This window comes from Sylvia atricapilla, chromosome 13, assembly GCF_009819655.1.
Source record: "Sylvia atricapilla isolate bSylAtr1 chromosome 13, bSylAtr1.pri, whole genome shotgun sequence".
Taxonomy (NCBI): domain Eukaryota; kingdom Metazoa; phylum Chordata; class Aves; order Passeriformes; family Sylviidae; genus Sylvia; species Sylvia atricapilla.
In genome coordinates this window covers 18240469-18257918 of record NC_089152.1, presented here as the reverse complement: position 1 = coordinate 18257918, position 17450 = coordinate 18240469, and the positions used below count along the sequence as shown (strand labels likewise).

Genomic DNA, 17450 nt, shown 5'->3' with positions numbered 1-17450 from the left:
GAGTATTTGCATAGATCGGTCAGAAGGAATTAAAACTGTTTGTCTTTCCCTTTAGCCGGGTCCTTTCCCATTAAACAGCACTCAGAATATTTTTGTAGCTCGCTTGACTCTTTTTCTGGTGAGTATTCATGGCAAAGGGGTTTCCAAGTGCACAGGTTTTTGAGTAAACCTGAAAATAAACGAATTCTTCCCACAAGGGAATTGCTGGACTGGTGAAATGTCCTTTAGTGTGGTTAGGAGCAGTGAATCACTGTGTTCCTCCCATTATCCCGGGCAGAGCAAAGTCTGTAACTCTCCAGTAGAAACAGCCTGCTCCTCTCTGGGAGAAGAAATGCTTCCAGAGGCAGGGAAGGATCTCCTCCTGCTTTTCCTCTTGCTCTCTCTGTGTTCAGCTGTCTCTGTGAATGGCTGTTTCTGGAGTAAACTTTGCTCCCACTGTGGCTCAAGCCACCCTGAGCTGTGCTAATGTTCTTTCCAAAAGGTGATTTCTATTTCCAGCCCCACAGCACTCCTAGGAATTGCAGCATGGCATCTTTCCTGCCAGGCCACCTGATCCAGTGCAGTCCAGAGTGAGGAAAGGCAGCTGCCACTCCGGAGACAGGCACAGCTTTCCTTCAGCTCAGAAGGGATTGAGGAGCAGTTGCTCCCCACCAGGCAGGGCTGGAGATTCCGTGGGGAACTCAGTAGGTGGCACTCTGCTTCTGGAGTCAGCACCGAGCCTTGGGACAGCCGCTGGCCTTGGGCTTGGTTTGGACAAGCTGTGCTCATTAAGGAGCTGCTTTGGGGAGGTCAGCCCACGGGGTGGGAGCTCAGTTCCACCGTGGGGAGACTCTCCTGGGCCCTGGCACTGCCAGGCAGCTGCGTTGTTATTTGTGCTTCACTTGGAGGCAGCGCCGTGCTTCAGCCCACGGCGGGCTGTCCTTCAGCAGGAGCTGAAAAACCCAAAAAGCTTTGTTAATTTACAGGTGAGGCTGCTCAAGTCCATTTTCTCTGGACTGTGCAAGCACTGTGGAGCCAGAACAGAAGTTCAGAAGCCACAAATGCACAGGGTTTCAGTGCTGTTGTACCCCAGTGATGCTGTTGAGCTTCTCACCGCTGGGATTCACTGCTTTCTCTCCAATTCCTCACTTCCTGAGCTCATGCTCTAGAATTGCCCACACTGCACCATGGAATGGTCTTGAAAAAGGAAGTTTCATTTCATTGTAAAAGACTACTTCCAAAAGCAATATTCCAGCCTGCTGTCACAGTGTGCTCTAGGCAGAGCAGAAAGATGGTCCAGCATTCCAAGCCCACAAACCAATACCTACAGAGTGTACAGGCTGTCACATCAGCTGAGTGACACAGCAGTGCCTAAGGAGAACATATTCCTGAAGTGTCTGTGCCACAATAACTCTCAGATACGTTCTGTTTAAATAATATATCAGGAATTAAGAGATCCAAGGCAGTGGTGCATGTTAAAATGTGATTTTCAGATCCATGGAGTGTGCAGAGAGTAGGCTGGAGTATAAAAACCAAGGGTGTTTGAACAAGACATCTGGTTTATATAGTGCTGCTTGTTCCCTGTGCTCTGAGCTGTTCAGTTGCACTGAGTCAACTGTAATAAAACAATACATTCATATTTATTAATTTTTTATGTAGGCTTTTGGAAACAGGAAGAGAAGTGAGAAGGCAGGATATCGGAGGGAGACATCCCAGAGATGCATCTCTGTTGCAAGCCATACAAATGGCTTCAGATCTGCTTAGATTCAAACCTCAGATTCAGGTCCTAACCCTTGCTTAGCCTCAGCCTTCCGTGGAGAAATCCCACACTCTTCTCTTTGCCGTGTGGCTCCTCTCTGTGCAAGGCAGGGATAATAACTCTGCCTCTCCTGGGTGCAGCGGAGCCAATTTCATCACTGTCAGCTCCGTGGAATCCCTGGGTGAAAGGAACAACAGAAATCCAGAAAACATGGGTTATTAATAGCTGGTGCTTGCCCTTACATACATCACATGCACCGTTAGTCATTGTGGCCAGTAATTTACAGGGAGGGAAAAGATGTTCCTCGGAGCAAATGCAAAATGACACTTGGATGGTATCAGACCTCTGAGGTGTTGCGGGCCCAGAGAGTCTAATTAAGTCTAAATGCACTGATGCCACCCTGAGCAGATCCTGCTTCCTATGTGGGTGAAATGAAAATGTGCAGGAGCTCTGCAAATCTTAACGAGGGAATTTTAACTCCCAGGCAGGTGCTGGAGTTGGTGTGCAAGCCAAAATCTTGGTGTGTTCCAGCTTTTTCTGCCTCCTTCGTAGAGCCCCAAGGTTGTCTCCTCCCTGACACCTTCATTAGAGGGATCAGTGGACACAGAAGTTTCCCTTGTGTGGTTTTAAGTGCTGGCTTTAAAGGTCAGAGCTGAGGGGCTGTGACAACAATCTGGAGTCAGCAGTGCAGCCCTGAGGAGAGCCGTGCTGTCAGGGACATGTGGCAGTGGGGGTCAGCATCCTGCACACCCTGCTCCTCCAGGGGCAGCTCAGCAGCACCAGAGGGAGGGAAGAGCTGGAGGAGCCCAGGAATTGCTGGAAGTCAGGATGCAGGACAGCTGGCCACACTGGACAGGGAGAGGCTGGGCTAGCAGAGGGTGCTGCAGTCAAGAGAAAGCATTTCACTGCCTTGTGCATGTGCAAAACATCTTCCATGAACTGGGAACCATCCTGCCACTTCTGGCAGTGTCCCCAGTTACAGCCAGTGTAGAAATCACCACGCAGACTACAAAAGAAGCACAAAAATGCAAAGATCTCAGAAGAAAGGCACTTACCTTCCCAGCACTGCAAACCTGGCCAGGCCAGGCTCATGCCATTAATTTGAAACTTAAGAAAACTCATTTTCTTTGTGCCCATCTCCTTGTGTATTCCCTAAGGCAAATGAAAGATGGCTGGGAGGTTATTTATTTTCGGTAATAATGCACACACTGCTTCCAGACTTCCTGCTATTGTGCGATTATCCAGATTAATTGCCTGGGAAAGCTGCAGCATCATCTCAGGCCCTTATTAAGGAAGCTCACAACATGGATTCATATCAGTGCATATTGCTGGGTGCCACAGCCTTGCTCTTGGAGGCAGATGGACAAATCCCACTGCTGAGTGCTGCCAGCACCCCTGTACCCACAGACTGAGGGGAGGGTTCCTGGCACCTTCCCTCATGGCACCTTCAGAGCCAGGAAGAGAGAGTGGAGGTCGTTTTTAGAAAGCTCGTTAGTGAGTAACTCTGCTTATTCTAAAATCAGTTCCCATCAGTCTCTGCTGAATGATTGTGGGGTGCTGCTGGCTGCTGACCCTGTCTGTACATGGGCAAGGGCTGGAATCTTAAAGATGCTTTTAGGTGCTTTAAAGTGTTCTTACCAAGAGAGAGAGGCTCTAGACAGAGAAAGCTTTTAAGGCACACTCTGCCCTTTTGCTTTCCCTGCTGAGGGTTTAACAAACCATGTAGTTGCCTTGCTTTGGAAGTCCTGATCTGCAGCAGCTCAGCCTGGTCCAGGTTCCAGCCAAAGAGCCACTAAGCAAGGTAGAGCCTGAGGACCTCTAAAGCAAATCCAGCTCTCCTGAGGCATTCCAGGGATTTTGGCTGTAAAGGGTTAGACAGAGGAGCAGCATGTGCATGTCCTTCAGCAGCACAACGCTTCCCTCTGATAAATCAGTGTCAATCCAGGGTCACGCTGATGCTCTCACTGCTGTTGAGGTGATTGCTCATCTCCTGTGACAAAGTGGTGATTATTATATTAATAACCAACGATATTAGAGTAGCTGACCCACGGTGCACCATGTGGGGCTGGTGGAATCTTGGCAGTGAGAGCCCACAGTGCATCAGCATCTGCATGTGACACATTTGGAGGGGACTGGAGCAGCAGTGTCCTGGGCAGTGAGGCTCCTCAGCCAGCTCTGACACTGGGAAGGGTTTTAGTCCTCACTCTGGGGCAGTTGTCACCACATTGCCTGATTGTGCATCTGTGGAAAACCTTTTAAAAATCCCAAACAAATAAATTAGGGGTTCTGCTCAGACTCTGTGTGTGCCTTCAAAACAAAACTGAGTGTTACTTTAAGGTCCACTGGATAACACTGAGCTGCCACTGGAGTGAAGATAAGCTTTCTGGAGACTGTGCTCATGGAACAGGAGTTAAGTGTTGGTGTTACTGTCCTTAGAAATGGAATGGGTATTTCCAGGCACGTGTCTCCAAGCTTTTATTGATTCTTTCTGTACAACACGGGAGCCTGTGGAGTGTGGGCTAAACTCCTGGAGTCCAGGCTCGGCAGGAATCTGAACTGAAAGCTGGAGATGAGAGCACAGGCTCCACTTCCATCCCGATCCCAAAGCTGTCAGTGCTGGCTGCTTCTAAAGAAGGATCAGAGAGCAGGAGCAAAGCCTGATGGGTTAACCCCCAATGGCTTTATTGACACACAGACTCCGAGGCCTCCCAAATCCTGTCCTTACCCAGCAGTCCCAGTAGTAACCACAGGTTTGTCAGTCTCTCCCCAGGCAGCTCCCAGGTCCCAGGAAAGTGTTCAAGCAGGCATGCCCAGCCCTGGCTCAGCTCCTTTGTGAGCCCTCGAAGGCAGAGCAGGAGTGTTCCTCTGATATTAATTAGTCAATTAGCAGCCTGTGCAGTGTGCGTGCTCAGGCAGAGCAGCAGAGCCCGGGGGATGACTGACAGCAGAGATGGATGAGTTCATCAGTGCGGCTGACCCGGGCTCCCCGACCTCCTGCTCTGCGCCTGATCTCACATGTCTCTGTCTTGCTGTCCAGGTTTTACTGGGATCTGACCATGCTGCTGCTGATGGTAGGGAACCTGATCATCATCCCCGTGGGCATCACTTTCTTCAAGGATGAGAACACCACCCCGTGGATTGTCTTCAACGTGGTTTCGGACACGTTCTTCCTCATCGACCTTGTCCTCAACTTCCGGACGGGCATCGTGGTGGAGGACAACACCGAGATCATCCTGGACCCGCAGAGGATCAAGATGAAGTACCTGAAGAGCTGGTTTGTGGTGGATTTTATCTCCTCCATCCCCGTGGACTACATCTTCCTGATCGTGGAGACTCGCATCGACTCCGAGGTGTACAAGACGGCGCGGGCCCTGCGCATCGTGCGCTTCACCAAGATCCTGAGCCTGCTGCGCCTGCTGCGCCTCTCCCGCCTCATCCGCTACATCCACCAGTGGGAGGAGGTGAGACGGCCCTGGGCTCTGCTCTGCCCTGCTCTCCCACTGGGGCTCCCCTCGAATGCCCCTTCCCCTGCCTGCCCACGCTGTCACGGCCTAAGGCTTTGGTGCGGCGGGTTCCCAAGGGAGTTCTGCAGGTTGTTGGGACGGTGCCGTGGGCTCCGGGATCAGCATCCGCATGAGCTGGATGTGGGCTGGCAGGAGGGAGGGCACAGGTGGGCCCCTTGCAGGAATTGTGGAGCTGGTGAACAGAGCAATCAGCCAGACAGCGAGGGCTTGCCCTCTCAGAGCCCCCAAAGGTCCAGGAACAGCTCTGAGGAAAGGGCTGGAGACAGCTGATTTGCAGAACCTGTGGCATCTGTTTGCCATCTGCTGCTTCTCTGTGCTTATCTTTTGAATAAGGAGATAAGCATAGGCATGTGTTAGAACCCTCTTGCTTTCTATATTCTCTGACACTGTGCTAAGGGAAAAAGGAAGGAGGAGCAATCTGCAGACAAAGGTCTGGGGAAAAGCAAGATCCCCGTGAGCCTGAGACCCTGTGCTGCTCTCAGGGGGAATTCCAGGATGCAGGGTGAGTTGTCAGGAATAATGTGGGTCAAGCCACAACCTTGCAAGTAGCTCGAAAATCAGTTATTTTTCTCCTGTGTCCGTGCTCTCCAAAGCAGAGAGAAAGCTCTCTGCATCTCTCTCCACATGTCAGGAGCATATTTTCAGGACAAGGAAAGCTGGTCAGGACAATTTCATCTTCATCCCCATACTCTGTGCTGTGCTTTGGAGCAGAGCCTGCTGCAGAGCATGATCTAATGCAGAGTGTGCTCCTGGGAATGTGAAGGGGAAGCAGCCATGCAAGTCATGGCTTGATTGCAGCGAGCTGTCACAACACTAATTCATGACAGAGCGGAGCCCTTCCCTCCTCCAAGCAGCCCACACTCACAGTGAGAGCACTGGGGCATGCTTCGCAAATCTCAGGCTTCATCCTTGGGGTGTTATCATTTGTGAGAGCTTCACTTAGAGCACAGCAGAGCTTCGCTGAGGACATTGGGCAAGGTGCTGGACAGGTGCTGGGGAGAAGCAGCCACAGCTCTCAGAATTCACTGCTTTGTTCATTGCTTCATGGTGCAGGCAGGAGTGCACACAGAGGTGGAGATGAATAAAGCAGAAGTGTCCTTCTGGGGTGACTCAGTGAGGCAGGGACTGAGCAGAGCACTGAAATCTCTCCAGGTGTGTTGGCCTGTCCCGTGGTTGGTTTGCTTCCCTCTCCTCCAATCTGAGCGCCTCAGCAAAGGCAAGGTGTTGGCTCAGGCTCTTCACCCAGATTCACAGGCACCCACAGCAGTGCCCAGCTCCCTGCTTGTTTCCCCTGCGCCTTGATTTCCCTTCCAGGAGGTGCTTGAAGAGGACTGGGGTGTATTTCCTGCTGATTGTACTGAATTTGTTGTAAAAACGATGAGACGGAAGCAGATCAGTGTTTTTCCCCGTCTCACTTCCCACAGTTGGACCGAGCAGCTTGTCTCATAGTGCCATTCGTGGTGTGCTGCTGGGCTGTCCTGGGCCAGCAGGGCTGGGGCACAGGCTCCCCAGGCCAGGCAGTGCAGCCAGGGCAGGGCAGGGATGGTGCTGGTTGCAGTTTGGGACTGCAATGCAGACTGCTGTGCGCTGCAGAGCCCAGACACCCAACACCACGGGCTGTGTCAGATGGGCTCGGCCCAAGCTGCCCTTCCTGGGGAGAGTTTGACACTGGAAGGTTCTCCTTCCACACCAGGGAGGGAGCAGAGGGAAGGGGTGATCCCCTGTCACTGCTGCAGGGCCTGCCACAAAGCAGCGGGGACACAGGGAAGGGGAGCGCTGCTTTACCCTTGCATGGGAGTTTTGCTGCCTGTAGCCACACTGGCAGCTCTCTCTTCCTCTGAAGTGCCTACAGATGATCCCTGTTGAAAGGCCACATTCATATTTCCTCCCTGCACTCATCCGTGCTGATCTGGGAGTGCCAGGGCAGAGCAGGGCTGCACCAGACCTCCTCTGGGTGTGCAAGAGGCTGCTGAGAAGGAGGAGGACTTGGCAGAGGGGTGCTGCAGGTCCCCCCTGTCCCACTCCGTGCCTCATCGGCTGGCAGTGTCTCTTTAGCTCTTTGCTCATGACCAGATGAGCTGGAAAGGAGATGTGAGCAGGGCACGCCGGGCCTCTGGAGAGGAGTGTGTGCAGGGCAGAGTTAACCGAGGTGCATGCCCAGAGAGGGATCAGCGTGCCACTGTGTGTGTGCAGAGCATCCCCTCACTGCACAGAGCTGGGGCAGTGCCCTCCTCAGCAGGGATTAGGGGGCACTTCCCCAGCTGCCAGCAGCCTCTCCCTTCGTTCCCCTGCAATTGTCCCTGCTCTGCATGAATTTATCACCGAGGCTGCAGTGAGCAGCCTTCTCGAGGGCTGCAGTGCTGTAAAGCAGCCAGGCACTCATCAGTTCCACATCAGCAGTGCCTGCTCAGGAGTCCGTGGGCTCTGGAGCTGGGGCTGCAAGTGCCTGCACTGGCGTGGCTGTGAGCAGCCTCTGCCATCCTCCCCACGGCCCAGAGAGGTGCTCTGGGGATACAGCTGGGCAGACAACCTGCAGAGAAAAGGAAGGCAAAAGGCAAGAATAACGATCTAATGCACTCATGTTCACTGGAGTATGAAAATAAGCTTAATTCCGAATGTAGCAGTTTCATTTGCATGATGCATTTTGCATGAGTGGTCCCACGAATGAATTTACCAGAAGGGCAGAATATAAATAGAGTCTTTTTGAAGTGTCTGCCGTGTCTCCCCTGCAGTTGGGAGCTTGATTGCAGTGTAGGCAGCTGTGCTCACACTGGCTGGGGCCTGGCTTGCCTCAGATCCCTGTCACCAGCCCCAGTATCTGGGAGTTCCCCAGGCTGGAGAGACAGAGCAAACAGGGCTGCTCCAGGCAGGCTTTGTCCTCCCCCAAACTCCTTATCTCAGCCTTGGGGCTGCTCCAGCAGTGGTGCCTGGGCCTGCAGCACAGTGTCCCAGGACCAGTGGTCCCACTGTCCCACTGTCCCACTGTCCCAGGGTTAGGGAGTCGGGGCTCCCTTTCCACTGCTGAGCTGAGCGTGTCCTGGGAGAGGAGATCCAAACATCAGCATCCTACAGACTTCATCTCAGTGTCCCTCAGCAGAACAAAAACCAGCAGAAACACCACGAACCCATGGAGTCAATCAGGATGAACCATCCAGGTCAGACTGGGAGTCAAAACCCCCTCAGTTTTCTGAGCTCTCCTTGTATGCACAGTATCTACCCCATGGTTGGTGCTGGGGTGCAGTAACCTGTATTTAACATCAAACTATTTTGACTTATGAACATTCATTGAGACAACAGCACAATCCTGCTCCTATAAATTGGTTTCCAAATAGCACATAGGCCAAAATAACCAAAATGTTTTGATTGCAGACTCTGTGGGAGGGATTATGATGGGAAGGAAAGGAGCTGTCTGGGTTTGATATATATCACAATGATAATATCATCATAAGTGAGGATTTTTTTCAGGAAGAAAAATACATCTTTTGGTTTTTGCAGCTGAAACCTGAAGCAAAGGACAATTTGGTGATTTTCAGGCTATTATGTTATTGAAACCTTGCAAACTTGGCTGAGTGCTGTCCTTTTCTCCCCTCGAGTTTCCATGTTACAGAGAAGCTTTAGGAGGGAGAGAATGCATCCTCTCAGGTGCCAGTAACAACTTCCCAGTAACAGCTGGGCACAGACCAGACCATCCGAGAGATGAGGTGACTTTTGAGAAGATCCAGCTGTTCAGAAAATGGACCCAAAGCTGGAGGGTCTGTGTGGAAGGACCAGGACAGAGCTTCCAGAGGCTATGGGAACATGGCTCCCAACTGATTCTCCTTTTGATTTGCTAATTCCCTTCGTTTCTTCTGACCTAGCAGTAGCCTTTCCTAAATTCAACTAAATTCAATTAAAAGAAGGTGGCTAGTGGCCCGGGGGATGGAATGTTAGGCCAAATCCGTGAGTGGGTCCCAGGAGGGGAGGGGAGGAGCCGGGCAGAATGACTGTTCCCAGGCAGCACAGCGGGGTCCCAGGGCAGATCCTTTATCGATAGATTTGCAATTCTGTCCCGTTAAAAACAGCAAGGTAGGCCCAGGAGAGAAACTCATTAAACCTCTGGCCAGCCTGGGGTAAAATCAGACTCAACAAACCCCGGCAGTGTGGGGGCTGGGCTTCCTCCCAAATTTGCATTACCTCATTTCTGAAGCTTTATTAAACACTGGGCTTTTGTGGTTTTATTAAAACCATCCTGCAAGCTCCAGGAGTTTTCATCCTCACCGCACAAAGTGACCCCAAATTTGAGACATCTTTTCCTCTCACAGAAAATCCTGCCTGCCCTGAAACAAATGGCAAAACCCTCTTGTTGGAATATTAGTCAGAGGTTTTGTCAAGATTTTACCACAGCCTTTCACATGGAACTGTTGTCACTTGTGCAGCACAACATCCTTGTGGGAGGAGAACAGACAACACAAGGAGATGATGTTCTGTATTCCTGTACATTGAATTTTCTATCCTCTGCCAGGAGAAAGATGCTCAGAAAAGTTTTTTTTTGAGGAGTTGGTCTTTGGCAGGAAGTTGTAGCGCTCAGATGCAAATCCAGCTCCCCACCTGGGCACTGGGAATACAGTTTCAAAGAGAATATCATCAAAAATGGCTTCTAATGAATTATAAGGAGCCAGGCAAATATTTGAATAGCTGTGCACCCACAGAGGATGCCATGAAAAGGAAAAGCTTTTCTTTTTTCTACAGTCACTTTCTGGCAGTGCTTAAAGTGTCTTGTGGCAACAGCAGGGTGTGAGCAGGGAATACCTGCTGTGGGGTTTGGGATTAGGGCACAGTGTGTCTGTCTGTAGGAATACCTGCTGTGGGGTTTGGGATTAGGGCACAGTGTGTCTGTCTGTAGGAATACCTGCTGTGGGGTTTGGGATTAGGGCACAGTGTGTCTGTCTGTAGGAATACCTGCTGTGGGGTTTGGGATTAGGGCACAGTGTGTCTGTCTGTAGGAATACCTGCTGTGGGGTTTGGGATTAGGGCACAGTGTGTCTGTATGTAGGAATACAGGCTGTGGGGTTTGGGATTAGGGCACAGTGTGTCTGTAGGAATACCTGCTGTGGGGTTTGGGATTAGGGCACAGTGTGTCTGTCTGTAGGAATACCTGCTGTGGGGTTTGGGATTAGGGCACAGTGTGTCTGTAGGAATACCTGCTGTGGGGTTTGGGATTAGGGCACAGTGTGTCTGTCTGTAGGAATACCTGCTGTGGGGTTTGGGATTAGGGCACAGTGTGTCTGTCTGTAGGAATACCTGCTGTGGGGTTGGGATTAGGGCACAGTGTGTCTGTAGGAATACCTGCTGTGGGGTTTGGGATTAGGGCACAGTGTGTCTGTAGGAATACCTGCTGTGGGGTTTGGGATTAGGGCACAGTGTGTCTGTCTGTAGGAATACCTGCTGTGGGGTTTGGGATTAGGGCACAGTGTGTCTGTAGGAATACCTGCTGTGGGGTTTGGGATTAGGGCACAGTGTGTCTGTCTGTAGGAATACCTGCTGTGGGGTTTGGGATTAGGGCACAGTGTGTCTGTAGGAATACCTGCTGTGGGGTTTGGGATTAGGGCACAGTGTGTCTGTCTGTAGGAATACCTGCTGTGGGGTTTGGGATTAGGGCACAGTGTGTCTGTCTGTAGGAATACCTGCTGTGGGGTTTGGGATTAGGGCACAGTGTGTCTGTCTGTAGGAATACCTGCTGTGGGGTTTGGGATTAGGGCACAGTGTGTCTGTCTGTAGGAATACCTGCTGTGGGGTTGGGATTAGGGCACAGTGTGTCTGTCTGTAGGAATACCTGCTGTGGGGTTTGGGATTAGGGCACAGTGTGTCTGTAGGAATACCTGCTGTGGGGTTTGGATTAGGGCACAGTGTGTCTGTAGGAATACCTGCTGTGGGGTTTGGGATTAGGGCACAGTGTGTCTGTCTGTAGGAATACCTGCTGTGGGGTTTGGGATTAGGGCACAGTGTGTCTGTCTGTAGGAATACCTGCTGTGGGGTTTGGGATTAGGGCACAGTGTGTCTGTAGGAATACCTGCTGTGGGGTTTGGGATTAGGGCACAGTGTGTCTGTCTGTAGGAATACCTGCTGTGGGGTTTGGGATTAGGGCACAGTGTGTCTGTCTGTAGGAATACCTGCTGTGGGGTTTGGGATTAGGGCACAGGTGTCTGTAGGAATACCTGCTGTGGGGTTTGGGATTAGGGCACAGTGTGTCTGTCTGTAGGAATACCTGCTGTGGGGTTTGGGATTAGGGCACAGTGTGTCTGTCTGTAGGAATACCTGCTGTGGGGTTTGGGATTAGGGCACAGTGTGTCTGTCTGTAGGAATACCTGCTGTGGGGTTTGGGATTAGGGCACAGTGTGTCTGTCTGTAGGAATACCTGCTGTGGGGTTTGGGATTAGGGCACAGTGTGTCTGTCTGTAGGAATACCTGCTGTGGGGTTTGGGATTAGGGCACAGTGTGTCTGTAGGAATACCTGCTGTGGGGTTTGGGATTAGGGCACAGTGTGTCTGTAGGAATACCTGCTGTGGGGTTTGGGATTAGGGCACAGTGTGTCTGTCTGTAGGAATACCTGCTGTGGGGTTTGGGATTAGGGCACAGTGTGTCTGTCTGTAGGAATAACCTGCTGTGGGGTTTGGGATTAGGGCACAGGTGTGTCTGTAGGAATACCTGCTGTGGGGTTTGGGATTAGGGCACAGTGTGTCTGTCTGTAGGAATACCTGCTGTGGGGTTTGGGATTAGGGCACAGTGTGTCTGTCTGTAGGAATACCTGCTGTGGGGTTTGGGATTAGGGCACAGTGTGTCTGTCTGTAGGAATACCTGCTGTGGGGTTTGGGATTAGGGCACAGTGTGTCTGTCTGTAGGAATACCTGCTGTGGGGTTTGGGATTAGGGCACAGTGTGTCTGTAGGAATACCTGCTGTGGGGTTTGGATTAGGGCACAGTGTGTCTGTCTGTAGGAATACCTGCTGTGGGGTTTGGGATTAGGGCACAGTGTGTCTGTCTGTAGGAATACCTGCTGTGGGGTTTGGGATTAGGGCACAGTCTGTCTGTAGGAATACCTGCTGTGGGGTTTGGGATTAGGGCACAGTGTGTCTGTCTGTAGGAATACCTGCTGTGGGGTTTGGGATTAGGGCACAGTCTGTCTGTAGGAATACCTGCTGTGGGGTTTGGGATTAGGGCACAGTGTGTCTGTAGGAATACCTGCTGTGGGGTTTGGGATTAGGGCACAGTGTGTCTGTAGGAATACCTGCTGTGGGGTTTGGGATTAGGGCACAGTGTGTCTGTAGGAATACCTGCTGTGGGGTTTGGGATTAGGGCACAGTGTGTCTGTAGGATACCTGCTGTGGGGTTTGGGATTAGGGCACAGTGTGTCTGTCTGTAGGAATACCTGCTGTGGGGTTTGGGATTAGGGCACAGTGTGTCTGTAGGAATACCTGCTGTGGGGTTTGGGATTAGGGCACAGTGTGTCTGTAGGAATACCTGCTGTGGGGTTTGGGATTAGGGCACAGTGTGTCTGTCTGTAGGAATACCTGCTGTGGGGTTTGGGATTAGGGCACAGTGTGTCTGTCTGTAGGAATACCTGCTGTGGGGTTTGGGATTAGGGCACAGTGTGTCTGTCTGTAGGAATACCTGCTGTGGGGTTTGGGATTAGGGCACAGTGTGTCTGTCTGTAGGAATACCTGCTGTGGGGTTTGGGATTAGGGCACAGTGTGTCTGTAGGAATACCTGCTGTGGGGTTTGGGTTTAGGGCACAGTGTGTCTGTAGGAATACCTGCTGTGGGGTTTGGGATTAGGGCACAGTGTGTCTGTAGGAATACCTGCTGTGGGGTTTGGGATTAGGGCACAGTGTGTCTGTAGGAATACCTGCTGTGGGGTTTGGGATTAGGGCACAGTGTGTCTGTCTGTAGGAATACCTGCTGTGGGGTTTGGGATTAGGGCACAGTGTGTCTGTCTGTAGGAATACCTGCTGTGGGGTTTGGGATTAGGGCACAGTGTGTCTGTCTGTAGGAATACCTGCTGTGGGGTTTGGGATTAGGGCACAGTGTGTCTGTCTGTAGGAATACCTGCTGTGGGGTTTGGGATTAGGGCACAGTGTGTCTGTAGGAATACCTGCTGTGGGGTTTGGGATTAGGGCACAGTGTGTCTGTCTGTAGGAATACCTGCTGTGGGGTTTGGGATTAGGGCACAGTGTGTCTGTAGGAATACCTGCTGTGGGGTTTGGGATTAGGGCACAGTGTGTCTGTCTGTAGGAATACCTGCTGTGGGGTTTGGGATTAGGGCACAGTGTGTCTGTAGGAATACCTGCTGTGGGGTTTGGGATTAGGGCACAGTGTGTCTGTCTGTAGGAATACCTGCTGTGGGGTTTGGGATTAGGGCACAGTGTGTCTGTCTGTAGGAATACCTGCTGTGGGGTTTGGGATTAGGGCACAGTGTGTCTGTAGGAATACCTGCTGTGGGGTTTGGGATTAGGGCACAGTGTGTCTGTAGGAATACCTGCTGTGGGGTTTGGGATTAGGGCACAGTGTGTCTGTAGGAATACCTGCTGTGGGGTTTGGGATTAGGGCACAGTGTGTCTGTAGGAATACCTGCTGTGGGGTTTGGGATTAGGGCACAGTGTGTCTGTAGGAATACCTGCTGTGGGGTTTGGGATTAGGGCACAGTGTGTCTGTAGGAATACCTGCTGTGGGGTTTGGGATTAGGGCACAGTGTGTCTGTAGGAATACCTGCTGTGGGGTTTGGGATTAGGGCACAGTGTTGTCTGTAGGAATACCTGCTGTGGGGTTTGGGATTAGGGCACAGTGTGTCTGTAGGAATACCTGCTGTGGGGTTTGGGATTAGGGCACAGTGTGTCTGTCTGTAGGAATACCTGCTGTGGGGTTTGGGATTAGGGCACAGTGTGTCTGTCTGTAGGTATACCTGCTGTGGGGTTTGGGATTAGGGCACAGTGTGTCTGTCTGTAGGAATACCTGCTGTGGGGTTTGGGATTAGGGCACAGTGTGTCTGTAGGAATACCTGCTGTGGGGTTTGGGACTAGGGCACAGTGTGTCTGTCTGTAGGAATACCTGCTGTGGGGTTTGGGATTAGGGCACAGTGTGTCTGTAGGAATACCTGCTGTGGGGTTTGGGATTAGGGCACAGTGTGTCTGTAGGAATACCTGCTGTGGGGTTTGGGATTAGGGCACAGTGTGTCTGTAGGAATACCTGCTGTGGGGTTTGGGATTAGGGCACAGTGTGTCTGTCTGTAGGAATACCTGCTGTGGGGTTTGGGATTAGGGCACAGTGTGTCTGTCTGTAGGAATACCTGCTGTGGGGTTTGGGATTAGGGCACAGTGTGTCTGTCTGTAGGAATACCTGCTGTGGGGTTTGGGATTAGGGCACAGTGTGTCTGTCTGTAGGAATACCTGCTGTGGGGTTTGGGATTAGGGCACAGTGTGTCTGTAGGAATACCTGCTGTGGGGTTTGGGATTAGGGCACAGTGTGTCTGTCTGTAGGAATACCTGCTGTGGGGTTTGGGATTAGGGCACAGTGTGTCTGTAGGACAGCAGCCCAGAGGCAGTCTGTGGGCAGTGAAGGCTGTTTGCTGGCCCAGGGATGGTTTGCCCTGGTGTGTTGTCAGCACAGCGGTGCCTGTGTGACAGCAGCAGCTAAACCCTGCCTTGTGCAGTGAATCCCCTCTGAGCTGGGTGAGGGCTGGAGTGACAGGGTGCTGCCTGTGCCCAGGCTGTGTCCCGGGGTCACAGGGTCCCCGTGTCTGGGTTTCCTGCTGGGCTGGGGGTGTGGATGATCCCTAATGTCCTGATGACCCCTAATCCCTGCGAGAGCTGGGGCCCTGCCCCTGTTCCCTGTGCTGTGCCAGCACCAGCTGCCTCAGCTCCGTGCCCATGGTGCCAGCTGCCTGGCACTTGCCTCGGGCCATTGTGTTTGGAGGCTTCCTTGTCACTGCTGTGTTACAATAACAGGGCTCCTCACAGGGGACGTGCTGCAGCCTGGCACCAGACTCCTCCTGCCACTGTCACTTCCTAGGCTTTGATGGAGCTTTACTGATGGGGTTTGTTCAGCTGCAGCCCTGCAGGAGCCCAGCCCGCCCCGGGGCTGGCACACAGGGGACAGCTCAGGAGTTGTCACAGGGTGGGTCAGCCGGGCACAGGATTGTGTTTGCAGGGCTCTGGGATATCCCCAGGGAGGAGAGCCCACGGCCAGTCTGGGCTCTGCTCAGGGCTGGGCACTGCCCAGGGCAGGAGTTGTGCCTCCTGTGCAGGGGAATTGCTGGGCTCAGTCCCTGGCTGTTCCTCTGGTGCCACTGCTGAGCCTGGAGCAGAGCCTGGGCCTGCTCTGACCCTCCCTGCACCCAGGGACACACAGGGACACACAGGGACACCCAGGGACACCCGGGGACACTCAGGGACATGCAGGGCTGAGGGCCTCTCTCAGCTGGGGCTCCTCTCCAGGCTGAGCAGCCCCAGTCCCCTCAAGCCCCTCCTCAGCAGGGAGGTGCTCCAAGCCCTTCCTCATGTCCAAAGCCTCCAAAGCTTCACGTTCCTCTTGTCCTGAGGAGGCCAGAGCTGGACACAGCCCTCCAGGGCTGAGCAGAGGGGCAGCAGCTGGAACAGGGACAGGGGGCTTGGCGGTCCTGTATTCCAATGACAAAGTTTAAGGGAACTTCTAAATGACACCCAGATGCTGTGAGCTCGGGAGGCAGCAAGGGCAGTGCTGTTCCCTGAAATGTGTGGGAGCACAGACTGACCCCTCGTAGGGCTGTGCTCTGTATGAAGGGCACTGTGAAGGCCTCTGGACGGGCTGCACCCTCCCTGGAGCTGGAGCTGAGCACCCCAGGGTGTGTCTGTGCCCCCCAGCCCACACAGCCTGCTGCCAGCACATCATCTGTGGTGCACACACAGACAGCGCTAGTGCTGGGGACACCTGAGGCAGCTTTTGGACCTTCCACAGGGACATTCCTGTTACCACTCGGGCTCCTGATCCAGTGCCAAGTCTGGTTTTGTCCCACAGCGTCATCCTCTGCCAGCCTCAGCCCAGACTTGGAGACCAGTGTGTCTGAGGCACATTAGCCCTGGCAAGTGGGTGCAAATTAATGGCTCCTCTTCAAAGCTTCTTCCAGGAAAAGGCACTATTGATCACATTCATATCAAGTGGGAAACTTTAATGAGACAGCCAGAGAGAAGAGCATTTCCCTGCCTCACTTGTTGTGTTCAGCAAGGCAGGGCTGGAGAGGAACGTGCCAGATCTGTAAGTTGTGTGAATGAGGCAGGAGCTTGGCCCAGATAGCGCCGTGGCCAAAAATCAAATTGGCTGGGGGAGGAGAAGGGGATTTTGAGAAGCATGGCAGTGGAGAGCTGCTTTCTGCCAGGAGAGATTGAAGGCAGGCAGTTCCTTCCTGTCCTCTCAGAGCATCCTCCTGTGCTGTGAGCACGGGGAAGGGGCACTGGGCAGTGCCAGCCCCGCAGAAAGGGAAGGGATGCTCTTCCACAGGGCACCAAACCCCTCAGATTGGCTCAGAGGCCAAGCTTTGCCTGTGAGCAGCTCTGACTTCCACTCCAATTTGCCATTTGTGTGTGTTTGGGGAGCTGGAAACCCCCAGCCCTGAGGACAGCTTTGCTTCTGACCCACTTTTCTCCTTGCCAGAAAGCTGGCAATGGGAGCAAACAGCCTTGCTTTGCCCACCAGCCTGAGGTGAAGGAAGGAGAAATCTGTCTCAGGAAGGACAAGAGCCCGACCCAGAGAGGTGTGTGAGGGTTTAATGGGCAGCAGCCTCATTGATGAAGTTATTTTCTGAGCCCTGCTGTGAAAAGAGCTGTTTGGAAGACAGTTTCAGGACATGCAATTATCCAGTTTGCCAGCTTAATGCATTCAACTTAACCTCATTTTTATGAAGCAGAAATCAATGTGGTAACTTTTTCAGGGCTAAGAGCTGACATTTTATTCTTGCTTCTCTCATAAGGAGGCATATTTTTAAGCTTCATTTTGTGCTGTAACTCCTCCCTCTCCCACTTTTGCTTAAGCGGGAATACTCCAAGGGCTAGAGGAAAGAATGAGGCAATTTCCACATTCCCAGAGTCACATTAGAATGGAAAATGTTTCTGAAATCTCTTTGCAATGCACGAAAATTTTTTCCTTCTTGGAAAAGGACTTGGAAGTGCATTTAGAACTTCAATAC

At 52.3% G+C, this 17450-nt stretch overlaps 1 protein-coding gene and 1 long non-coding RNA gene across 2 annotated transcripts in view; both read left to right on the top strand.

The window, feature by feature from the left end:
* Positions 1 to 17450, top strand: part of HCN4 (hyperpolarization activated cyclic nucleotide gated potassium channel 4) — a 99860-nt gene that overhangs the window by 23555 nt on the left and 58855 nt on the right. Inside the window, exon 2 of the mRNA XM_066328692.1 lies at positions 4776 to 5199. Coding sequence (XP_066184789.1) covers positions 4776 to 5199 — 424 coding nt within the window. The remainder of the gene's footprint in view (positions 1 to 4775; positions 5200 to 17450) is intronic.
* On the top strand, positions 8204 to 8822 carry LOC136366804 (uncharacterized). Its single transcript, XR_010744588.1, has 2 exons — positions 8204 to 8417; positions 8728 to 8822. It is a non-coding gene; the product is annotated as an uncharacterized lncRNA (long non-coding RNA).